Source organism: Epinephelus fuscoguttatus, linkage group LG3 (genome assembly GCF_011397635.1).
Source record: "Epinephelus fuscoguttatus linkage group LG3, E.fuscoguttatus.final_Chr_v1".
Taxonomy (NCBI): domain Eukaryota; kingdom Metazoa; phylum Chordata; class Actinopteri; order Perciformes; family Serranidae; genus Epinephelus; species Epinephelus fuscoguttatus.
In genome coordinates, this window is record NC_064754.1 from 26,793,017 (window position 1) to 26,819,830 (window position 26,814).

The following is a 26,814-nucleotide window of genomic DNA, read 5'->3' on the forward strand; positions in this document are numbered from 1 at the left end:
GCCGTTTAAATCCACATAGGCAACAGGTCCTCGTCCACTGAGTCTGCCATGTTGCGGTGGCCATGTTTCTATAGTAGCCCAGTAGGGACAAACCAAACACTAGCTCAAGATAGGGCCATTCTTGTTTTTGTGTATTCCCATTAGCCACTGTAGTTAGCAGCCACTCTGCGACCACCTGAACAGCATTGCAAAAAAGCCTGATTGTTAATGGTACACTGCTTTAGTCTGTGTTTTTACCAGTTTTATCACTGTTGCCATTTGTTTTGGAGAGGATACGACCTTTGTGGATAATCTGTAAAGATCTACTGAACATTGGGATCTTACCACAGAAAAAAAGGTTATCACATATCAAGTTATCAGAGAACAAAAGCTTAGCACACATTTTTAAGTGCAGGGCTAGCAGCTCGTCTGTGGCGTGCCAAACAGCATCTGAGAAACACTGATTTGTAATATGAAAGTGCTTCATTCAGTGTTGTTACCGGTTTTAATCACCGGATCAATTTGTTTTGGAGAGGAAGAGACCTCTGCTGATAATTCAGCTATGAACACTGAAGGAATCCTAATTGGGAATTCACACTTGGCACAGTTGGAGTTGGAGAAGTTTCAGCTGGTTGCAGTCCTCGCCACTTTATGCCACTAAATCCTACACAGTGCTCCTTTAATTAATTTAGACATGAACATCCAATCTTATGAATACCAAAACTTAGGAGAAGGAGGAGGTTGGGATGGTGAAGGAGATGCAGGAAAATGGTGTTGGCATTAAGGTATCAGCAGACTACCAGTGAGAGGTGTCAGGCTACAGCGGCTGCGCCGTACACTTGTGTAGTTATGACTTGCTGTTACTAATCAAGTGGTAGCCAAACAGCTGATGAATGAGCCAGTGATTGTGAAGCATGCATGAAGCAGCTGATGCCAATCAGCTAATGCAAGCACGACTTCAGTGCTCTGCCTGAACAGATGCTGCGTTCCATTAGTTTTAAGTTAGCTCATCTTCAGACAGAAAACACTGTGCAGAAGAAAACGCAGCCCCTCATTCATTTCAATGGGAACACTGATGCAGAGAGCTCTAGAAAATATAAAAAACAACAGGGTTGTCTGTGAGTGCACATTTCTGGTAGATTGCTCTGTAGTGGGACATTTTATTTCTTGTATTTTGGTATCCAGTAAGCCCTCTCATTTATGGATCTGTAACTAAAACTGGACTTCCTGGATTGTATTCCGCCGTCTCACTGGTACCTGAAGCAACCATGAACCAGCTACTTGAATTATTTTAATGCAGAGCTGTGTTCCCACTTTCCCACAGTATATTTGTTACTTTATCTCTTTGCTTTTCTTCCCACATTTCTGTCCACATGTCTTGTCAGCGGCTAATTCCCCTGTTGCTGAGCTAACTGTAGGCTTGGGAAGTGCGTGGACAGTGTGCCTCTTTTGATACTGTTGAAGTCACAAGCAGTTTCTTTTCACCTGACAGCAGAGAAGTTTCACCAGTATGATGTGTGTGGAGGTTTAATTGTTAAAACCCTGACTTGTCTTGCGTGTTGTTGTCTGTTTACATACAGCGAATCAGCGCATACATGCATAATGTATTAAGTAGAGATTTCTAATCATCTCTCTACATTTGTAATCAACCGTGTAAATAATTGGAGAAAGGATTTTCTAACCTCAGATTATGGACAAGTTCACTGCCTCTTTACAATTTATGTCTACTTCTCTTTATGTCTAATTTAGATCCAGTCTCTACTCATACATTTTATCTGCTTGCAAAAGACTGGTTTTTGCTAAAAAATTGGCCAAAGGCGACTTATTCTACCACCACACTATTATTCATGAATTTTGCAGTAAAGAAATCAGATGACTTGTTTAATTTTTAATGTTATCACTGTACTGCATGGGGAGTGGGGGAGCGACACATGTGGCAAAGGGAGACAGCGAACAAGGGGTTGGTTTAATTGCATTGCATTTTCTGGTAATATTATTCATTGTCAAGGTGGAGTGGGATAGAATTGCATTATGAAGACAGCACTTTAGGGCCTGCTGTCGGACTATGAATATTCATCGCTTATTCTGCCAAAAGCAATTTGTTGTAGCTTTGTTTAAAACTGTTGATGTGGTTTCCAAGTCTGTAGGCTATAAGTAGATCCCACATGTGTGCCACAAGGTAAAAACACTATGTTCTTAATAAATTACATTTTCTTTTCTATCAAGGTGCAAAATTTGGTGGTTATTTTAGAGCTGATAGCACCATTCTTTTCAGACCCTAGCTTACAGTCAGATGTTTTGTTGTTTGCAGAGATAACAGCCTCGATATACATCAGGTGAATTTCAGACTCGCCTCATCTGTCCCTAAATCATGTCCCTCGCTTTTAACTGTGTTCCAAATTTGCTGTCTTCTTCCAGCCACATTTCTCAAACAACTGAGGTAAAAAAGTTTTTTTAAAGTTGAAAGTAGAAAAGACATTAACTCTGAGGCTGTACTTAATGACTCTCCCAAATGACAGAGGCTTACTCTGCTTCACACACTCAAGGGAGGGAGACAAGCAGCGGGAGGGAGAGGAGGAGGAGGAGGAGAAACAAAAAGCTCCCTAAACTGCAGGAGTGCGATACAGATGATTGCATCACAGTTGCAAAATATGTTACTATTAAATACCATGATTATATTATCCTTTAACACATTTGAATGAAGCTCGACTAATTGTCGTAGTTGTTTGTGTTGCTGCAGCAGTAAACAGGCACTTTATGCACTGTAACAAGTGCTATTAGACCATCGTTTACATTTACTAAGACCCCTGGCCCTGGTATTAAAATGCCATCTGTATCTGGATATCTGGATAAGCCAAAACATATGCTAACGCAAGGTGTAAACACGCGCGGCACACATTATCAGAGAAGTGTGACTGAGTTTACAATAGCTCGCATTTTGATCTCAGGCAGAGTCATCTACAGTAGATGTATGCAGTTCACACAGTGTGTTCAGATTTGTGAAGAAGTACCACTCGGTCTCTAGAACCGTCATGACTCACTCTGAAGTTTGCCGTGCACTCAGCTTCACAGAGGCACTCTGCCATGATCAGGGTACAGTAGTACTGTAGCATTCACAGCAGCTCCAAACCTCCTTTTCTGTGGCAAAAAAATACCTGTCTGTCATTTCTGTAGCCTCCTGCTAGAGACAAGCTGTTCTGCCTTAAATAAAAAAATAAATACAGGCAGTGCTATATCATGTCAAATGTCCCTGTATCCATCAAGTATGTTTCTAGCCATAGTAGTGGCGTCGCTCTGGGAACTGCAATGTTGGTTGGTTGCACCATTTAGCTCCAGACTGATGGGTTGCCATGAAATATTGTACAGACATTCATGGTAAGAAAAGGGTGAATCCTACTTATTGCGGTGATCCTGTGACTTTACCTCTTGCACCACCAGCAGGGTGACTTTTTTAAGACTGAGGTATCTCAATAACTATTGCATGGATTGCTATTGAAATCATTTAATTAAAAATGTATTGTGATATCTTTGGTGATCCCATAACTTAACGCATCAGAATTTTTTATGAAATGCTTGTAAAATGAATCACATCCTCATTAACTTTAGCCAAGCCCCGAGGAACAGTGCTGGCTTAAAGGCCAAGACAGTGGCAAAACATGGAATTACAATGTGCGGGTCCGTCAAGCCATGCCATTGGGCGGCAACTGACTTTTTCCCATTGACTGACATTGTACAATAGATGTCTTCAAATCAGTGGATACATTTTTTTTTAGCTTTACAACCCCTTCACAAAACGACTTGTTTCTCGATCTGGATACGATTCATCTGTTACGATATCATTTTGAAAGTTTAGAAGAGCCACATGATTAAATCTTTTTATCTCCACTCAAGTTAGCGGACGGCTAAACTAGACGTTAGCTGCTCTGCCGGGGGAAGTCTCTAGGCACTTGCTCTATGGGCCCCTCTATGGGATGCCAGAGATTCAGATGATTTCATACTGCTGAAATCAAGCTTTTTTTGGCTTCATGCACCACTGAGCCACTTTTATAAAGATTGAACGGGGCCCCATTTACAACACTGCATCTACTTCTCTCGATACATCCATGACCTCATCTCCGGCTTGTGTTTACTGCTAATTATTAAATGTTTGCGTGCTAACACACTAAGATGGTGAACACGGGAATACCTGCTAACGTTTCATGTATGTAGAATGTTAGAATGCTAAAGTTAGGACTTAGCTCAGAGCACACCCCTGTGCAGCCTCACAGAGCTGTTAGCATGGCTGTAGACTGCTGATACTACACTACTTCCATACCAACTCTAATGCTTTGAAAATTCAGAGATGACATCTAATCACGGTGCAGACAAGAATGCATACAAATAGCTGTTAATAAGTATGGACCTTGATCTCATTTTAATACCAGGTGTAAATTGAGCTCAATTTTATTGACACGTGAAGTCCCTTTACTTTTCAGTTCTTACATGTTTGTATGTTCCCACATGTTTGTAAGCCTGCGGGATCTGGGTTTAGTGATTCTCTGCTAATCTATTTCTGTCTGCCAGAGAGCAGCTGCTTCTGTCTGAACTGATCACTCAAAGACAGACAGAAAACAGAGAGAGAGAAAGAGAGGTGTGTGTGACTGTGTGTGACTGTGTGTGTGTGTGTGTCCAGCCTGTGCAGCTCATGCTGATGATGATTAATTCTACGGATATGTATCTTTGAAAGGTTCAGTGTCTTTTGTCTTTATGTCTGATCCTCTGCGTTCCCTTTTTCTCCACCTCCCTTCATCTTCTTTCTCTCTCTACCAGTGTCTCCCTGCCTATATCCTATATCATCTCAGGAATCATTATACCCCCATTAACGTCTGAACCAACACACTCCCACCTGCCAGCTCGCGTGTGTGCATTGCGTGTGCGTGAGCGTGTCCTCTGTCTGAAGTCGTTAAATATTCTAAAGACAAAGACCTCTTTTAATTATCCACTAATCACACTTTTAATTACCTGCCACACACACATCCATCACTGACCGGACTGTACACACATGCATGCATACACACACCCGTACTCCGTACACTCACATCTGTCATTGGGAAGGGTTCTTAACCTATCGACAAAACAGGGAGAGGGAAAGCAAAGGGGAGAAAGAGCGAGAAACTACACAGTGCAGTGAGGAGTGACTGATGAAGATCTGGTTTTAACACTCTGTTAGGAGCTGCAGGTGATGACCACAGACGGGACAAAACAGACCATGAAACAAATGCATCAGCACATGAAGGAAAACATAACTCTCTAAAGAAATTTTCTAAGTTCATGTTTGTTCACCATCCTCCACATTGTAGATATATCTTTGTATTTCCTAAGGCAAACATCCCCAAGATAACCAGACAAAAACAACAGAATGGTGACTGACTGGTTAATATCAGAGCGCCAAGACGACATTCTCAAGATCAGAGAGCCGGATCAATAAGCAGAAGGTCACAAGTTTCTTTTCTTTCACAGACAAATAAAGGCAAAAATTTTAGCACTTCTTGCTCTCGGGAAATTACACTCTCGCTTTCTGTGCTCTGACCTCTCTGCTCGTGTATTCACGTGGGAGTTTTGTGTTTATGACTTGGGGGCTTATGTCAAGAAATAAATGCATTCACAGTGCATAAGGTGGTGACCCACTGTCCTCAGTTTTTAGTTCAAGCACTTAGCTATCCATCCTCATTGTAGAAAACTCATTTTTTTCCTCTTCTTCTCTTGCTATTTTAGTATTCACTGCTAGGTCAGCTTTCATCATTATCACCTCTGTACACCAGATAATTACAGGGTACTACAACCAGTTCACATTCTCTCACGCACACAGATATGTATATTGGTGCATGCAACACACACATAAACACAAACAGGCTCACACACATCATTCGAGCTAACGTAGGATTCTAATTTTGTACTGCTACAGGACCAGCATCCACAATGACATTTATGTCAGATGTCCATTTTGCACTTGCGCCTCTTGGGCAATTTTCTGGCTCCAAACAAACCTGCTTTTACCAAAGTGGGTGGAGAGTTGCAGCTGAGGTTGTGTTTATGCCGAGCAATTGGCACACACTGCAACAGTGGTACCTTTTTAGCATGAAATTGAGCTTGGTTTTTCCACCTGTTACTACAAAAGCAAGAGCAAAGAGGAATTTTTTGTGGTCTTGGTGATGGAGGTGCATACATGGAACTTCCGAGAATCACAAAAAAACCCCTCATGTTTGCTCTCATTTTGCCTTTTCTAACTTCGATGTTTTCATTTAGAACATTTATGTATGTATGTTTAAATGTATGTTTAAATGCACATCAAAAGAAGAGTCTATACTTGATCAGATTAATGGGTCATTCTCAGCAAAAGACACACACACACACACACACATAAATGCTGGCTTGTACTGGCTAAGGTGTACCTTTTATTTAGACTCATTCCAGTGGAAGCTTGTGCCCTGAGCTTGTGCCTGCGAATATTTGCCCAGTTTCAAATAAACAGACACAGCAGTCTCTGTCACACTGTATGGCTTTGTCGAAGGAGCAGGTCCATGTGAGTGATAGATTCACTGGCAATTCGGCTGCAGGCTTTGCGCACATTAGAAGATCTATGAGAACCAGTGTGTGTGCGGTAATGTTTGTTACAGAATAATGTAGATTAAAATGTTTTCACCTGTAGGCGGGATCATTTTTTTGGCATTGTATCGATTTCCCGTCACCATGGTGACAAGTGTATCAGTTAAAAACCCTTGTTTTACAGGAGATGCTGTAAGTGTGTGCTTGTGTTGCTGCTGATAATAAAGCAGGAGCATTGTGCTTGTTTACTTCATGCTATTACTACTGACCTTTAAAGCCACAGGAAGCTATTTGTCTACATTTAAATGGCAATATGTGACAGTGTTTTTACAGATCACCAGTTTGACTATGTGTACACATATTTACACACTCGGGACCTACTATTGATTACATGTTCTTTGTCACATGGCTGTACTCCAAAGGGGAAAGATTTAGAGCTATTCCCAGATTCCTGATTGTATTACACCATTTAGGGCAACATTACAAATCAGTGACGTGACTGCTTTATAAAAATACTGGATTTACTTTTTTGTTTTTGCATCAGTGTGATAAAGTACTTTGAGTTAATTCACAATGTTTTAGTTTAATTAAATTCACTACATTAGCAAATAAACAGCCATCCCCAGCTAGTAATTATGCCTCCCTGCCTTGGACAGATGTAGCCGGAAGCATTATTTTTTTGGGTTGTCTGTCAGTCTGAATGTGATATCTCAAGAATACCTTACTAATAATGATAATATTTATTTGTATAGCACTTATCTAAACAAGGTTACAAAGTGCTTCACAAAGTGAATAGAAATAAGACAACAAAACAATACAAAGGAAATAAAAAACAAAAGTTCAAGTCTGGCACTAAAAGGGAAAGCTTTCCTATAAAAATATGTTTTAAGCAACTATTTAAAGACAGGTAATGTGCAGAGTATTTCAGAGCCTCGGGGCCTTGATGGCAAAAGGCCCAGTCACCTTTATTTACCAGCCTTGATCTAGGGACAACTAGTGAGTGTAACTCAGCGCTAAACCATGTTGAGCTTTAAAAGTTATCAAAAGAATCTTAAATTCTCAATTCTCAAATCAATTCTGAAGTTGAATTGCAACCAATGCCTTGAGGGAGTTGCTTCAAATTTGGCACAAACATCCACTCAGGGTTTACGAGTAATGATTACATTTATGTGGTCAAAGGTCAAGGCTACTGTGACCTTGCATCCATCTCATCCTTGTGATTGCGATATCTCAAGAACCCTCTGAGGGAGTTTCCTCAAATTTGGTACAGACATCCACTTAGACTTAAGGATGAACTGACTTACTGAATATGGTGGTTAAGGGTCAAAGGTCAAGGTCAGTGTGATCTCATAAATCACTTTTGTGGCCATACGTCAAGAACTCATACATTAATTATGACAAAATTATACACGGATGTCTAATAGGATGAAGTGAAGACATTTTATATCCAAAAGATTTAAGATTGGCTTCACTGTGACATCATAATGTTCTGCATAAACACGTTATGGCCATTATTCAACATAATAACTCAGGAACAGAAGGGAAGATAGTTAGATAATGAAATGTTGACACTAATGTGCTGTGTTCACCTTGAACACTGTACTGATTGTATAGATCTTTTGTGCTGCAAGAAGGAAGATGTGAGAGAAGCATTCATGTTTTACAATATGTAGCCGCTTGTAACAGCGACATGTGAAGCATTGTCATGTCAAGGCTACATATGACAATGAACAGACATGGATGTAAACTATAACTGCAAGTTGACCGGTTCTTGGAGGCATACAACGACAAGGCAGTAATTCTAGTTTTATCTATAAATTGGTTTCTGGTTTCTGGTTTAATTGAATTTCCAGAAAATGTACTTTATCATGTTGTATGAAGGCTAGAACTAGTTCAGGCAATCAACTTGAGGCTGCCACTAAACTCACCCTAGCCCACCCTTCTCACTGCAACATATATCCAACCATGTAACCTTGAACATTTAACACCAGCTGTGAATAAGCTCTGACAAACCATGAAAAGACCCAACAAATACTCCTTGGCTCCTGCCTGCAGACAGCTTCACAGAGAGAATTCGGAGTCGTGAAAGCAGAATATAAAATCACAGCGTCTGGAGTCACACTCTTTATTTCAGGTTCAAACAGTCATATGAACCAGAATTAGAAAATGATGGCTTATTTTCAAGTGTGAAGATTACCGGCCCTCTGTTCAGCTGGTCTCTTTAGCTGAGCAGCTGGGGGAGACGGTGTTTGAGAATAAGGTGTGTTTCTCTGGCGGAGAGAGAGAGAGAGAGAGAGAGAGAGAGAGAGACGGAAAGACAGTGAGAGAAGTCACCGCCAGTTGTGTGGTTAATTGGAAGCAGACATAATTAGTGCTAATTAGGATAATAGCCATTCGTCTAGAGATCCATCCACCTAATGGGACTACAACAGTCAGTCAGCTGCACACACGCACACACACACACACACACACACACACACACACACACACACACACACAGACAGTCACATTGTTTCCATTCATCCAGCTGCCTTGTTAAAAGAATGTGGTCTTGTACAGTAGGTTTAAAGTACGACCTGTTATGACAGATATTTGTACCATGAAAAGCAAATGTTTTTGTGGGTGTCTTTACGTGAAGAAGCGCCCGTACGCGTGCATGGATGCCAACGAGACAGATAGACGTAAAGCAGAGGTAGAAAGGAAGTGAGTCATGAAGCTCCTGTAGCTGAACAAACAGTGAGTGGAGAGAAAAGTCTCCCTCCTGTGTTTACTCAGCATCTTGCCTCATCTCTCTCTCCTCTCTTCCTGTCTCCACCTCACCCTTGCCCCTCTTTGCTTTCCTTTCCTTTCCTGTACCGTTGCCTTTCCACTTCTCTCTGCCTGTCCCTTGGGCCCTGCCAGGGGACATTAAACAAACGTAGTCTGTCCAGCAGCCCTCTCTAACGCTTACTCGCTTGCTCTCTCTCTCTTGCATACACACACTCACACACGCCAATTACTTTTGGACTGCGGGCCCTAGGCTGAGTGTGCACAAGCATACTCTACTATGTGTTTGCTGGCGTGCACTTCCTCCTCTGTGTGTGTGTGTGTGTGTGTGTGTGTGTGTGTGTGTGTGTGTGTGTGTGTTTTATGGAGGACTTATTGGCAGTGGCAACGGGCCAAGCCGGTGAGCGACCACAGAAAAGTCTCCCTTTCTGTGTCCGTTTGACCGTTTGAAGGAACTGTAAAGGTGATTGAGGAAGCAAGCCTGTGATTTAGGCACTGCGTTAATTACAAGTCACAGAGCTGCAGAGTGTGTAGGGCAGAAGGTAGGGAAATGTTTTCTGAGTCAGTGAAGGGGCTGTTAAAATCTCTCTCAAACACATTAGTGTTCATTACTGTTGTAACCTCTACCATTTTTCTTTTTTTCTCCTCTCTTTCTAACTCTCTTTATTGGTCTCATGTGCAGTCACATATGCAGGCTGTATTTCTCTGAGTGGAAAAATCATTAAGATTCACCACGCAGAACTGAGACATTAACAGAGAATAACTTTAGATATGGTTTTGAGTTATTAATAAAGTATGGACGGAAACCGAAGTACAATCTTGATATGAGACAGGAGCTGGGTTGCAAAAGAACCTAGAGCGTACTTTTAGGTACATTTGGACTGCAGGGGTCCCCACAAGAAATTGGTTTTGGGCCAAGTGTTCACTGTTACAGTGAGTGAAGGCCTCATTAGTCGTACTTTGATTAAATCTCCAGCACATACTCATCTGGGTCTCTTTTGTGTCGGTGTATGAGTATCACCAGCGGGATGTATTCACTTTTCCTAATAATACTTTGAATGTGGGCAGCAGTTTATTTCACTCAAGCAACCACAGATGCAGTCGGACAACAACCAGACCGACAAACTGACAAAGCGCCAAAGCCTTTAGCCTTGAATTTTCCCACCTTTCAAAACTCAAAAGAATTTTTCTCAAGCAATGATTAGTTGTCTTGACCATAAAATATCAGGAAATGCTGAAAAAGAAATGCTAATTTGCAGGTGCAAATTAACCTCATTCAATATCTTGTCTGACCAAAACTCAAAAACCCAAAGGCTTCAGTTTGAAATTATATAAAACAGGAAAAAATATGCAAATCCTCATAATTGAGAAGCTGGAATTAAAGGGTGAATTTGTGCTTGAAAAAAGACTGAAATGACTAGATTATGAAAATAGTTGCCCGTTAATTTTCTGTTAGTCATCTAATCGAGTAATGAACTACCTGTTTCAGTAAGGTGTAGTGTTCACATGTACGTTTACTTTGTTTTGGTGGTGGTCTGTAGGAAGTCGCGTGTAAGGCTGATGGTAGCGCTTTGGATGTGCCCAACGGGTGCCTTTAATGAACATGAATGTTTCCCTCTTATCATTTTAATGTACTCCAAAATGTTTTGGCCTTGATTTAAATTGAGATAGACACAATCCAGGCCTTTTAAATAGTTGATGCACATTTTTAATGCATCAGCAGCCTGCTTCCATTATTTCTTCTCATTTGGTTCAGCTCCAACAGGCTTATTATAGAGATGTGCTCTTGTTTTGTGGATGCTTTGTTTTCCTCCCTTTTGTTGATTACAAGATAAAAGGGTAGCAGGCATTTTATGTTTTAAGTGACATTTTATGTTTTAAGGGATTCTTTTAGAACAAGTTTGGAACAAGAAATGCACTTAATGGATCTTGAAGCAGAAATGCCAATGACAGTCCAGACGTGGGACGCTGCGAGACCATCCTGCTGAGCAGCCACTACAACAGCACCAAATGCAGCATTAGGCACATAATATAATGGCTCACAATGTTATGAAAGTCTCACTTTTACTTTTAGAAATGCAAACACTTCAGCTTTGTAAAAATACTATTGTTAAAGAGATGAAGTGTTACAGGTGGAACAGGAGGGCTGTCTATCAGCCGCCTGTAGTCTCTACCCTCGCAGACTTTACGTAGTGATAGTAAATACCTCACACTACGTACAACTAAGGTCCGCAAGGGCTCATTCCGCAAGTCCAGACAGTGGACATTTGGATTCAGCCTCCGACTTGACCGCAGCTTGTTGTCACCGCCTCCTGCTGCAGCCACCTGCTCTGGTCCGCTTTCCAGGCGAGGGGCAGTTCATCTCGAACAAGCCTACTGATGAGTGTAGATGATGTGACCTGGCAGTTAACTAATCACTCACACATATTAGCCTACACTGTCAGACTTGTTCCCTCATTTTATAACATGAAAAAAAAGTACCCAAAGAAAACCCACACTGACACATGGGGAACATGCAGACTCTGCATAGAGGGGCTCCCCTATTCCAGGGTTTGAACTAGAAACTCTCTTGCTGTGAGGCAACAATGCTAACCACTGCGCCACTGGGCTGCCCCATTTCTGTGCTATGCAAAAATTGAAACTTTAAAATAGTTTTACCTAGGGCTGCATTCTGAAAGTCCGTGATGTGAATCATCAGTCAGACCCCTCCACTGACTGCAATTTCTTCAAATCGAGCATTTTTTTTTTGTTTGCTTGTTTTTTGCCAGTCAGTGTGCAGTGCACTATTGGGGACATTTCTGCTCCCAGATTTCACTGCAGAGTGAGCGCTCCTTGCATTCACGCTGCCCTTTGGTAAAGGCAGCTGTGGACAATGAGGCAGCTGCTCGGAGGAGGAAAGACTTTGCCCTGTCAGGCTCTGAGATAAATTATCTTCAGCCTTCTTAAAAGTGGTGAATTTACAGCTCACAGCAACTTCATATGATATAGTCTCTGGCTATTGTTTCATATCTAGTGTCAGCATAAAATGTTGTAGCACTTTTCAGATAAGTTACTAGCATAGTTAAGCTTGTTTATGTGAATGACACTGTGAATGTCTTCATCTCTATATTGAAATACAGGAACATATAGTCTAATATTCATATTTAACAGCCAAATCTGATTTGACTGACATAATTCTGAGATGGGTACAGCCCTACTTTTACTGCTGTGTTTACAGTCTGTAAACAGAGTTTGACAGCATCAGAAATATTAATGACTTAGTAACTGTCTTTTATTAAGCTGTGTTTTAAAAGATCTGTCAATCAGTTTCAAGATAACAACAGGTTTCAATCATCTGTTTTTGTGGTGGGGCAACCCTTTTGTGTATACTAGAATCACACTCTGATGATAGCTGAGCTGTGGCGTGATGCCAGTACTGCCACACAGTACTGCTGTGGTTGAAGAAAAAAAAATCTCCATACTTTCTTTAGACCTAAAATACTTTCTAAAGAAATACTTATCTCCTGAGTCTCACAGAGAACACCCCACACTGTTAAAGCTGCAAAAAAAACATGATTATTTGAGGAAACGTTCAATCTTAATTTAGCTTTTAGGCCTCTCCCTCACATTTGTAGCAATCAAAAACTTAAACAAATGTTGTTGTTTTTTTGTTTTAAGATAATATTTTGAGGCATTGCAGTTTGACTGAGCAAGAGGATTAAAGAATGTTCAGCAAATATACTGTAAAACAAATCTTCAACCCCAGGCTGTGTTAACAATAGCTTCATTTTAACTATGCATGGAAAATCACTAAAGCAGTCACTGTCAAGCTGCTGGCAGCAGAATGTCAAGAGCTGCTGGCAGCGGTCCAGTTCTCAGTCTTAACTCAGTTAGACTGTTTAATCCCATTACAAAAACATATCTATCATATTTTCCAAAACTACATGAAACTGTTGTAGGAAATTGGCAAAGTTAAGTTCTCTTCATTGTTTTTATTCTCAGTTCACCACCAGGATCAGTCCTCTTTTTTTTCTCACTCTGTACTGTTACATTACAGTGGTGCACAAAACCTTATATCATCTAATACCTCCAGTTTCTGCTTGAGTCCAATTTACCCCAAGCAGCACAACAGGAACTGGCTGTCAGGTATTGCCATCAGCCACTAAAACAGTGCATCCTTTAAAATTGGTGAAAAATGCTCCACTTCCAGCTTTGTGTTCACTGGAAGTTAAACAATCCCAGAAATGTAATACTTGATGGATGACTTGCACATTTATCCTCATAAGCCCCATTTCCACCGAGCAGTACGATACACTTTTTTCTGTTTCCACTGTGAAAAGTTGTGGATGGTACCAATGAAACTGTTTCATACCATCCCCATTTTTGGTCATGCCTCTGTTGGGGTACCTAGCACACAGATTCAGTACTAAAAGGTGGAGCTGTGAACACTGCAGTCTGTTGATTGGTCAATAGAGGACAGTCACTCTGCTCAGGCTGAGTTGTGGCTGGTTTTGAGACTCATGTAACCACTGTTCATACCGTGGCGAGATTTATTACTGTAACTATAACGTGGCGATCACTTTAGTTTTTATATAACATACATTTTTAGTAATGCATTTATATATATTAATTTCGGCAGGGATATGTGAACGGCATATATTCTAATCCTCACTTGGGGGGAGGGGGGGGGTGGGGGGGGGGGCGGTGCGGAGCGATGTTCCTGTGGGCTCCAGCAACACTAAACCCCAGAGCTTGTCTTAGAGGGACTAAATGCACAAACCTGCTATTTTTAATTATCCCATGAAAAGAGACTCACACTGCAGTCTGTTTTATTTTGTTGTGAAAATGTCAGCATGCAGACTCATTCTGTGGACGATAAACGAGGTGCAGACTGATAAAGGAGGAAATACAGTGAATGCTGGGTGTAGCAGTGAGTGACAATAACCCTGCCCACATTTAAGGGCACTGTCTGCGGTGGAAACACTAGGGTCTATGTTTGGTGGAAACAGGGCTATGGAGTCCAATATGGTTGCATAAACTTTTTTTTTTATGGAGAGATTACCAACGAGCCGCCACTGAATTTCCCACTACACTAAGGGTCTCTAAATCAATAAAGTTTAAAAAACAAAAAAATATACTTTTACTAAAAAGGATGGCTTGTTATGGTAATGCTAATACAGCAGTTATCGACTTTACTGTGTTTTTTATGTCAGCCTTTGTTTGCAGTTGTGCAGACAAAGAAAAACACAAGCCAAAAAAGCCAAAAAAGCAATCGTATATTGATGAATATCGTACAGAAGCTCTCTCCCTCCTCTCTGCATTCAAAACAGTGCGCTCTCTGCAGCAGAGTTTTATAGTTACCAATTACTTTGGGATAGAGGACACCACACCACAACTCAAGCTGACAGGCAATTCTGAGAGCAGAATGCTTAAAAAATTTGAATACCTCAACCTGGTGTAAAGTTTGTAATAACAAAAGTCTGAGTTTAAGCCGGATTTATGCAGCTCCTTAGACACACACACACACAAACGCACACACAAACACGCACACACACATATAATGCTGCATTCAGCAGGTATAAACCTGCGTACGTTAACTATCAATCAGTCCAACAGAGACTGCATTCATGTGTCCACTTACTTAAAAACCAAAGCAAACATCCGGTTAAACGGCTGCGTGGAACAGTGAATGCTCCCAGCTGTGTGTGTGCCTGTGTGAGAAGGTGCGTGTATGTATGCAGTGTAACGTGTGGGTGGCTGGCTGGCACTTGCTTTGGAGATGAAGCTGCCAAAAAGCATGCTGTCTGGATCGGGTTTACAGTGGAGTATCCCTCCTCCCGCCCTGCCGCCACACTCCTCCACCCGGAGCCTCTGTATGTCAGACGCAGTGTGGTTTTAAGAAGGTGGCTCGCTGCCTATCAGAGATAGAGAGGGAGGGCAGACACGGCCGAGGTGGGCTCTGTTGGCAGGAGAGACAGTCCCCAGACCCGACACATACTCGCACACACACACTCTTAGACGTACTTAGATGTAAAAAACACACTCATTCATGCGCTGACTCGCTCACTCATCCTCTGGCCTGCAACATGTGTGTGCTAATTAGCTCTTGGCACACTTGTATATGTGTGCGTGTGTTCAGCAGTCAGCCTTGCAGTGCGGACACCAGCGAGTGTTTATTAAATGAGTCTTGGGGCCAGACACTTAATGAAAGACCAATCTGGCCTGGTGCTTTGGTTCAAAAGAGTCAGGGGGGAGGAGAGGGGAGGTAAGACAGGACAGAGTCAGGGGGAGGATAGTGTGATAGAGAGACAGCTAGAGGAAGAAAAACGCAAAGAAAATTGGATGAAAGCAAGAAAGAAATGTGCAGATTGTAATCTGAGGGAGAATGGAAAAATGGGATCTTATAAGAAGGAGTCAGAGAAGCTGTTTTTTATTATTTGAGGGGGGATGAGGGATACAGGGGGGAATTCAGAAGGAGAGGGGAATAGGATGTAGTTGATTACTGTATTTTAATTTCCCTCTCCTGCCTGGGGATAAACTGTCACACACACACACACACACACACACACACACACACACACACATAAGCATGCAGAGTCATGCACTGTTTTACAATTGGGTTTGTCTTTAATTAAAAGCCAGAACAATTTTGTCCAGTTTAATTAAATGTAGAACTAAAAGAGAGCAGAAAGTCGCATGTTGAGTTTATGTTATATTAAATCTCAATTACGTCACAATTCAGTCATAATGAAAAGAGGCTCATGCATGCGCGTGTGTGTGTCTCACTATATTGTAACTCTTAGGATGAGATTGTATAACCACCCTCCAGCTACTTAGAACTAATAGGGATGTTTTATTATTTTTTGAAGGGAAATCCATGTGAATTTAGGTCCTCTAATCTCTGTTGCCTGACTTCCTGTTGGCATGTTTCATTTCTTTCACTCTGATTTGTTTTGTTGTTATGAAAGTTCCGTGTGAAGATTTTACGGGAAATCGAGCTCGAGACCTCCCAAACTGGAACAAATGAAAGTGTGGAGAAAATCCCTGCACAAGTAATTTCACATGTTAATAGTACATATAAATGGGTTATGTAAATGAGGAAAAAATACTACGAGACCAAAGACTACTAACCCAACAAATCTTCAAATGTTAATATGCTATCTTAATTGGTCTTACTGCATTCTCACACCCGCCACCGAGCTCCTTTGACTTTGACTAATATAACTCTTAGATTCCCTCGAACCTCCCAGGCTCTCTTCTCCCTCAGACACTATAGGCAAGTGAAAGCATGCTTTCACTGTCTATTAATCAGCATGTGCCGGGCAAAACAGATGTGATAAAATAGGCTGGTCAGTGCAGTTAATGAGCTTAACAGCCATAAATTGCATTATAGACCTTGGTGAGGATGCAGAATCTATTCTCGCTGTGGAACAAGTTGGAGAGAGCAGGAGAGAGGTTTGGTTAAAGCCCTTATTTCAGGCAGTGAGATGCACACACATATACATGCACACACAAAGCAGCATGCTCTCACACAAATAGAGTGTCAGTGTTGGGGTTGAGGCTCTGGCTCTTGTGGGTGCTCTCCTGGGAAATCACACTGAATAAAATTAGACCTGAAGAATTCTGTCTGTACGTGTGGTGTGTGTTTGTGTGAGTTTGTGTCAAACAGCCACACGTTCTCTCCTCTGCTCAATCAATATGTAGTTCAATCAGTTGTTCCTATATTAATGTGATGCATAAACACTTCTATGTATACCGTAAATGACCGCCATGATCTCATGTTCGTGGATGCATCAACAGTCATCTCTAAGCTGTGGATGCTGGTAGATCATATTGGTTGGTTGTGCCAGCTTCATGCTTATAACACTGCAGCACCACCCAAATGGAGTGTAGGCGGCATATGAGGTGGCAGCCATGACGCCAAATCTCTTACCATCTGATAATCAAACAGCAGCAGGTAGTCAAGATGCTGTGGGAAACCTAAATTTCATCTTTTCCAGCTTTAAAGTGTTGGCAAAGACAGTAAAGTGCCTTTTCCATTTGGACTCAGCTTCGTTGGAACGTGTGGTGTGTTGTTGATTCAGGTCGGCGTAAGTGGCATGTGCTGTTTTGTGTGCAAAATTGAAATGGAGTGGAAACCACACCCAACTGGCACTGTGCCGATCTAGATTTTGGGCTCACACATTGCTGCCAACTCAGCACTGCTCAACAATGCTCGCAGAAGAATACACACATCCTACAAACACACACACTTGCAGATATTTTGTTCAAAATAATGTCTCTCCAGATCTAAGTTACGTCTCCAAATAAAGAGATGTTTAGATACGCCGTATTCAGGATCTTCTCTCCTATTATTTTTTATTTATGTAGCCTCAAATCACAAGCTTGTCTTGTAGGGCTTTACAGTCTGAACAGAGCATACAGTTTGTAGCTGTGTTGTGGGGGCACAGAATCAGACTCAGAGTCTATGAAAATAAAAGGCTGTCATTTCACTTTAATATGCTTTATTCTCCCTTTGGTCATATTGATTTTATTTCAGTGTCAGCTCTCAGGTTAGAATATTGGAAGATTTACATTCACTGACATGTTGAAAACACAAGTAGCATCACTAAAAACATCAACCTGCGCTTCCTGCCTGGCGGCATCTCTTCACAGACACACAAGTTCAAACACATGAAAATCTGAGCTCCACGAATACATTTCTTACCCTCCTCGACTCCTTCCTGCTATCCTCTCCCACACCGTCTCCCTCCAAAATCAACTCTTCCTATTATGCGCCCGTGAAAAGCAACAGCAACACAAAGTCTGTTTGTAAGTGATTGTTTCTTATCTCTGTGTGCTTATGTGAGAACAGTGTTAGATCCTGTGTTTTTGTGATTGCGTGTGCTTGTGTGTATTGTATGTTTGTGCTGTATTGATTGCTGCTGGTACGTTGGGAAATGAGGATGGATCAGTGTAAAGAAGGAAGAACAGAAGACAATACACAAACAACGAGAACGGCCAAAAGAATGAAAGAGACACAAAATGAGCCACATATCAATCTGAGACAGGAGGAGAGATTTATTTAAGCTCTCCGAATCCTCTTTCCCTTTCTGATGAATGTGTTCAATGTTTCCTTCCCCCCCTTATGAATTCTAAATGATCCGTGTACCAAATACTCTCCTCTTGTCAGAGTCTTAGTTTGAGCGGGGTTCTTCCCTGAGATGGAGCAACGCTAGAAGGAGGCACGTTTTGCTTTTGGTCGTTATTATTGTTTTCTAATCCCTTGTTGCCTGTGTGTTTTGTTTGTGCCCTACAGTGCAATCACTTTGGACAATCAGCTGGTCGTCTTGGCAACCACTGCGGTGGATGCCGGACGTTACCACATGGAGGCAGTGAACGAGATGACAGGAGAGAATGTGACGAGTCCGGCCGTCTACCTGAGCATCTCAGGTAAAATAACATTCTGCCTGATTCTGAATGTTTTGGGTGTAATATTAAACAATGCTGCTAATTATGCTGCATATTTTAAACCTAACAAAGAAGCTTTGTTTATTCCATAATCAAATATGACTGATTATGGATTAGAAGATTTCCAGAGTCTTTGAGAAATTGCTACATTCTCATTATATGACATTGTTTCACCTTTTTAAGGCTTTTGGGGAGCTTGATTAGGTTTAGGCAGTTTAAGCGGTGGCCTAATTATTGTTGACATCCCACATATGCAACCTGAAAATGAGATGAGCAGTGGAGGATGTGAAATGTTGATTTAATACATTAGAATAACTGATTTAGCCAACTTAATTTTAAACACAATATTTTTTTTGTAAGCGTGTTGATCCAAACACTGGAGGCCCTGACTCAGAACTACTTAGATGAGAAGCTTGAATTATTGATATCACATGAAAGAAAGTTTAACTTTGAGATTCTGACAGCTGAAATTGACGTGACTAAGCTAGATCATTTCATCAGAAAAGACTCACCGCTCAGGTAGTTTAGTTGAACTGCAAAATAACACTGTCCAAACATGATTATTGAGTGATGTTAAAGGTCCAGTGTGAAGGATTTAGGTGTACGTATCGACAGAAATGGTGTATAATATTAAAAACTGGTGTATAATCGTCTGAAAATGAGAATCATTATGTTTTCTTTGCCTTAGGATGAGCTGTTTATATCTATATATGGAGCGAGACCTTTTCTACGGAGTCCGGCATGTTGCTCTAAAGTTGTCCAGAATGGACAAATTAAACATTCTCTAAATAGGCACATTCACGTTCTCACTTTTCACTTTTTTGTGTCACACACACTTGGCACACAGGAGAAGTTTGAGTTCTGCAACCTCACTGCTAGAAAAAAAACCTTCCCTCCGTAATATTTTGGTCCGGAATGTGTTTTTTTTTTTTTTTTTAAACTTTTGCGGTGGACTTTGGAGAGACAACATGACAGTGTGCTAGCTTAGCTAACAGGCTGCTAACCAGCTAACAGACTATTTTCTTTAATTCAGTTGCTTGTGATGAATGTCAAGTGAGTTTGTATGATTAAAAATAACTTGTTTATCTAGTTTAAACACACTGTGAACTGAGTAATGTTATTCTATTGAAATACGATTGAACATTATATACAGTCAGATGTTCATACGTCTTTTTAATCAAATATTTCACAAAGCATGCCACGTACCTGGCAGGTCCAAGGGCATATTCCAAACTACTGGATGGTGAAAGACAGACAAAAATAGCCTCTCCCCAATGGCTACAGGAAGTTTCTGTCAGGTTTCTATCCATCTGGAATGCACTTCCATGCATTGGACACTAGAGGCATCATCCGTATATTTACGGATCTACAGACAACAGTCACATATGTAGGTGGAAACAAGGCGTAAATCCTACATGTTAGACCTTTGAGTAGTTTTACAAATCTAAGTTATAGTTTCTTGGCTGAGAACACACACCAGGCCGGAGAGCTTTTATTTTTTATTTTGGCCTTTTTGGCAAGTAACTTCCAGCAAATGTGTATTATTCACAGGTGATATATAATACCTGTCACTTGACATTTGTTACCTGAACTAGCAAAAGATAAAATCATCATCTGGCTTAAGATTAGATGCCTTCAAACCTGAATGTTGTGGCACATTGAGGTTAATAAAGATTGATGAGGGATGGGTCACGATTTTTTAATGCGACTAGTACTATTCGCTGTCTTATCCCCCCCCCCCCCCGCTTGCGGACGTCCGCTTTGAGTCCGCGCGGACCTCCACGGAGTCCGTTCCGCCCGAGTATGTTCGGGCCTTTAAATGGATCTCTGTGGGGGGGGATCCAGATATCACTGCACATTAATTTTATTCACAGTCCTTTATGATGAAATTAGTAAGTTATAATAGCAACACCAGAACTAACTGAGATGCTGCTGGCTATATGTAAGTGTTTACAGACTCCTGGTATTTAAAATATGTATTTAAATCATAGTTTTTCATTGCCCGCTCATGTGTTTTTATGTTATGTATAAAAGGGTTAAGCCAAGAGAGCTCCCTTTTAATTAAAAAACTCTTGAATTAATTAATTGTTTAGTGAATGTTATTGAATGGCATGCAGCCCTTAGGTCATTTTCAAAGAAAATAGGCTACGCTCACGAGAACTGATAAGTTTGCTGAATTCTCTGCTGCTCCCTATGTGTTCCTGCCTCTGTCACAGCCTTTATCGCTGAATCACTTTATATCCTTCTCTCAATATCGCTTCTCCTTGGAGGGCAGAGGATAGACTCTACTGTCTAACAGTCCTTCAGCTCAAGTGTTCACTATGGTTAAATGAGAAGAGGAGGAGGAGGCAGAGGGGAGGGAGGGAGGGAGCACTCTGTCCCTCGTGGCTGTATAGAGTTTTAATTAGATTCTCTTTACAGGGTTGTATCCTTTGGCATCCTTTGTCACAAATGCACACACACACACAATCACATAAATATACACACAGTACCTTGTTACAGCTGTCAGAGTGGAGTACTCCCATGGGCGTTTTTTACGAATCGTAAGGGTATAGTTAGGCTTCGCTGATCAGTCTTTGGCCATAAACATCTGCGTGCCCATGTGTGTGTGTTTGTTTCTGTTTATCGGTGTGTATTTTCGACAATAAACATTTCTTGGGTAAATATCCTTGGCTATAAAACAGCATATTTGATTCAGTTGTTATTGAGATTGGAGAGGAATAGAGGAAAGAGGGATTAAATAAAAACTGGAGGAGAAACGAAAGAGTCAAAAGGACGCAAAAAGCAACGTGTAAAAGAGAAAAGACTAAAGAAAACAAACAATGACACTTGGAAACAACAGGTATTTCTTTTTGCTTTATTTTCCAAGTTAGTCCTCCATATTAAACCTTTAGCAACCCATTGGCAGGTTGGAAATAGAAAAGGTGCTACAGATGTGTACGTGTTTGGATCTTATTACATGTGCTTGTTGTATACAAGGACACTGACTACATTGCAAAATACAATGCTAAAAAAATCAATAGTGGATTATGAATTTGGATGAAAAGATGCCTGTATTGAGTGAACACACACTGAGCAGCCTGTTAATGATAGAGATCAGTCAAGGTTTGCTAGCAGGAAATTTGAGGGGGGAAAAAAGAATCGAATTTCGTGCAAATGAGATTAAATTGAAGTGAACTGAAGTGATGAACAGTTCACCAGGTTAACTGACTCAAAAAAACATGTGAATGAACTCATGCAAATTGTGTTTTTTGTTCATCTGCACCTCCTCTTTTTTCTTTCTTTTTTATACATTTCCTGTCCTATCTTTGTCTCCCTCCATTTCCTGTCTCCCCTCTTTGCGTTTTTCCATTCCATTAAGCAGCCTATACAGGATCTGAAGACATAAGTTCATAGCTGTCAGTCAAATTTTCTATTTCTAAAAATGTTGTCTTTCTTTTCAGAAATTCACCAGAATAAATGAGATACCTATTTTCTATTCAACCCTTCCTTACTTTGATTCGAGCATTGTGCTCAACAGGGAAGAACAAGAGACGGGAGGATCGGTAGAGAAAGAGGCAGAAAGGAAGAATTAATGAAGTGAGTCACGGATGTAGACTGAGAATATGACCAACAACCTGTTATTGCCAGGACTGCTGGTGGAGAGAGCTCTTTGTACTGTATGTGTCTTGAATACAAGCACAGACATTAACACTTAAGATGCAGTCACATTTATAAGACCTTCTGTGTGAAGAATGACACTCAAAATCTTTTGGCTAATCCACAAAGCCTGTAAGAGCCAAGAAAAGTGGTACATAGCCAGCTGTATGACCTGCCTGCTTGACAGATCCATTATCTGCATGTCCCTGACCACTATCCTGTAAGTGTGGCCTGGACTGCCGAAAATAAAAAGCACTAACTGTCATCCGTGGTCGAGCTGGAACAGCCACAATTGATAGCAGCTCAACAGAATGGTGAGAGGTCACACACTGTAATCAGTGGAAGAACAGCCCGCCTCTAAAATAAACAGCTCCTGGAGCTTTTTCATCGCCTCCGACAACATATGGTGTTACGGGAGACATTCTCAGTCAGTTATCACTGCATACTGAACATGACAGATTGACAGACGATGAATCTTAAATATTCAAAGAAGAACATGTGCTGTACAAGGTGTCCAAATATCAAGTCAACACATTGAATCTCATCAACACAGCCACTCCAGGGAGGGAGGGTCAGACTCAAGGTCCTGGTCAATTAGTTACAGTATACACTTGTGTATTCGCTGTGTTTGCATTAGAAGGAAGAGAGTTCTAATGGCCGTGGGGTATTTCTGTAAGTGACAGGAGATGAGGATCCCTTCTCCAATTAATTAAGCTCCATGCATACCTGCTATCATCCCTCCCTCCTCTCTGTCTCTGCCTGCTACACACACACACACACTCACATACATTCACGCAGACGCGTTCACACACACCTCAGCCTGTCAATCAAACCAGCAGTCAGTCTCCCTGTTGCCCAGAAGAGTGTGGGCATGTCTGTGTGCCTCTCCTCCCTTCACAGCAGTGGAGGTCTTTGTAGATTTGTACATCAGACCATTAGAGCAGCAAAATATCCCCAAAGAGAGCAGTCACTGGTGGGACTTTTCAAACACACACACACACACACACACACACACACATGCAAATGTACACATGTAAAAGATACATCCTCAGAAACACTCAACACATCTGGACATCATCAAAGACCTGCACTTTACAGAACGAAGAAAGGAGACAAAACTGCCTGAGAGAACTCAGATAACTCAAGATAAAGAAGTTATGATCCCGCATGCATGGATCTCATATATTTAACAAGAGAGAGCAGAGGAAAGGAGAGGGCATGCAGGGTAGACAGGAGAAAGGAACAGAAGAAGAAAGAGAGGGTAGGAGATCGTGGCAGATGCATATATGCTGATATAATTACTGTAGCACTTGAAATGCTATCTCAGCTTTGGGCTCAAGTTGATCAGATGCCTTTATCTTTTCTATAAAGAAGATAGTAATGTCATGCTTGTTAATGATTGCTGAACTGCAAAAACAGCTATGAACATTAGGTGCATACACGGAAGCACCGCTTATCGAGTGCTTCCTTTTGAAAAGAGTACTCCAGCAGCTTAGTATTTTACGTCCATAAGGTTGTGGGACTTGGAAGACAGATTTTTCTTTAAAAATCGATGCAGTAGTGGCCAAGATGTCCTGACTTTTAGTCTCTAAATGCAATGGATTGCATCTTGTTGTTAGACCCTTGCTGCCCCGTAAATGCTAGCATCTTTCAAATTCCACAGTTTGTAACACAGGCTTTCTGTATACATTTGTTTCTAAAGCCAAGCCGAGGTGATCTTGGTGACATCAAGCGCCCTCTAGAACCGTAGCAAACATTTTACAACTCTCTTCACAGGCTCAGAGTAGTAAGACTTCGCAGGACTAGTAAATTGATCTTGATACATCAAATCTGTGTAGTTTCCCTTTAAGATGCTCTACATACTGTGCTTTCATAATTACCGTATGGCAGAAATCAATGCAAACTTTCTACAAAGTCTCCAAAAATAAGTTCTCTTGAACACAGGAAGTTGTAAGAAGTTGTTTGAAAATTTCCAGCTTTTCTTTGAAACTTCATAGTTCTGAACATTAATGATTTGAGTTATAAATTTGATTCTGCTGAATAAAGAACGGAGACAATCAGGAGGCAGTTGTTTCCTCAAGTACTGTATACAGTGAGGTAGCTGAATAGAGTGCAAATATAGAGAGGAGCAATCACAAAGTAGAGACGATGACACGAGGCAGTGACACAAGAGTGACACGGAGCAGAATGTTGAAGAGAGAGCTAAGGGACGGATTGGCTCCGAGTACATATGCATCGTAAAATAACCTTATAACCTTTCATAACCTTAATCATTGTATGTGTGTGTTGGAGGGTGTGGGAGTCTGAGTTTGATTACCTCGGCTTGGTGATTGGAAGAGAGTCTGTCTGAGTTTGATTACGCCTCCTGTCGGAGACTCCCCTGGTGTCTGCCATTTTACATCACTTCCATTTCTCCCGTTTATCCTCTTTTCGCCCCCACCTGCCTCTATCAAGCAAGGCTTGTCGCCCTGCGGCCCTGAGAAGTGACGGAGTGGCCTTTGTCAGGATCTGAAGAATAGACTCGTGTAGCATCTGACTCAGCTGACCTCCGGATAACCCAGACTCACACTCAGTGTCACACATACAAACAGGATTGGTTGGGGAAGAAGATATGAAAGAAAAGATACGAGGAAAACACATGTTTTGCTTGGAACATTCGAACAGCATATGATATATGACAGACAACTATCTGTCTCCGAAAAAAAGCTTTCATGAAAACACGCTCTAAAGTATTTGATGAGCACTGAAACCTGTATGTATAAGCATGTGCGCTCGCTGATTACGTTTGTGTTGTTATTTTTATGCATGCCTGTGTGTCTCTGTGTCATTTGCTTCTTTCCCTCCCTTCCAGATGTTTCCTTTCCACATCAGCGACTCTTAAATGAAAGCCTGCCGTGGATCTTTCTGTGCACGTGTGTGACTGTGTGTTTAAACATCCTTGTGTGTGTGTGTGTGTGTGTGTGTGTGTGTGTGTGTGTGTATGTGTGTCTGAGCTCCAGGTCCCATCCCAGTTGTTCTGTGGCGCGTCTAATTGGAGGTATTTTAGTGTCCCTGGAGAGAGTGAGTGTGTGATTGTGTTTTTGTGGGGTGGAATGCATGTGGTTTGTGTGTATGCACAGGTTTGCGTGTGTGTGTGTGTGTGTGTGTTGGTTTGTTGTAATGTCGCAGTCCCCAGCACTGTGAGCCCTCATTTAAAAGCTTAAATGCAGGATCAGAGAATCCCCTGTATCCTCGTGTGCAGTCGTTGTTTCCAGTGCAGCAGCTCTGATCATGCACTAGGTGTTTTGCATTTTGCTGCATCATGCCTTGGTGGGCTTGAAGGGACACCATAGAAACCTCTCTAACTAACATGGCAACGTAATGATCTGGGCCACAATCTGCCTCAGCGCTCTCCCACGTGGATCGACACTCTGCGGCTTCTAGTGTTGTTTAGGGACTATGTCTCTGGAGATTTTTAGACACACCAGTGTGAGTACCAGCAGCCGTGGAGTAGTGATTCTCTCTCAGACGTTTTGGCTGGTGACCCCTAAAAACAAAACGAATGCCAAATTGGATGCTGTGTAGCAGCTCACCACCCCCTGATGCAAGCACAGGTGTACGCATTGAACAGTGACTCTGAATCTTTTTTTCCCCCGCTCTCTCTGCCTCTCAAATGACTGCTCTTGATTAATAACCAGCAGAATCCATGGTAATGTTTGGAAGTGGCTGCCAATGTTCTTTATTTAACAACAAGATTAAAATGGCTCAAAGATTTCACAGTTACGGTCAGATGTTGCCTGTTCGACTTTTCTCCCATTAACTAATAAGGACCTCCCTGCATACACTTTCTTTCTTGTGGGTGCTAAACTATAATTGGCAGCGTCTGTCTGATCAGAATAGGACATGTTAATTTGATGCGTGTTAAAAGATCATATTAATTATGAACAGTAATGACATTTTCAAACAATTTTCCCAGTTTTAGTGCTGAAGGAAGAAGAAAAGAACATCTCACTTGACTAAAAACAAGAAAAGGAGGGAGGTGGGGGTCCAAAAAGCCTCTTGGTGCACCTGGTGGTGATGAGTTTATTGGCATTCATTGATGAAAGACGCAACCCTGAAGCTCAATGATTATTGCACACTAAAGAGAGCATTCCTGAAACACCTGTGCATTTTATTACTCAGCGCTGAACTTGAAAACCCAGCACTGAGTAGATCCTCATTAAATTAATCTTAAGGTATTTTGGTAAATTATATTAATGAAAAATACCACAGCTTCGCTTGTTCTAGTTTCTCGAATGTGGAGGAATTTCTGCTTTTCTTTCTGTTACATTGTAAATTTAATATCTCTGGGTTTTGGACTGGCGCTTCAGCAAAACAAAACATTTAGTAAATAGTCAGCTTGGGGGTTTGAGCAACTTTGATGCACACTTTTTTGCT

General features: G+C 41.3%; 1 protein-coding gene across 2 annotated transcripts in view; it reads left to right on the forward strand.

The window, feature by feature from the left end:
* LOC125886087 (protein sidekick-1-like) overlaps positions 1-26,814 on the forward strand; it is a 270,398-nt gene that overhangs the window by 111,181 nt on the left and 132,403 nt on the right. For both annotated transcript variants that reach the window (XM_049572031.1, XM_049572032.1), the window contains exon 5: positions 18,608-18,741. In XM_049572031.1, the coding sequence (XP_049427988.1) occupies positions 18,608-18,741 (134 nt within the window). The remainder of the gene's footprint in view (positions 1-18,607; positions 18,742-26,814) is intronic.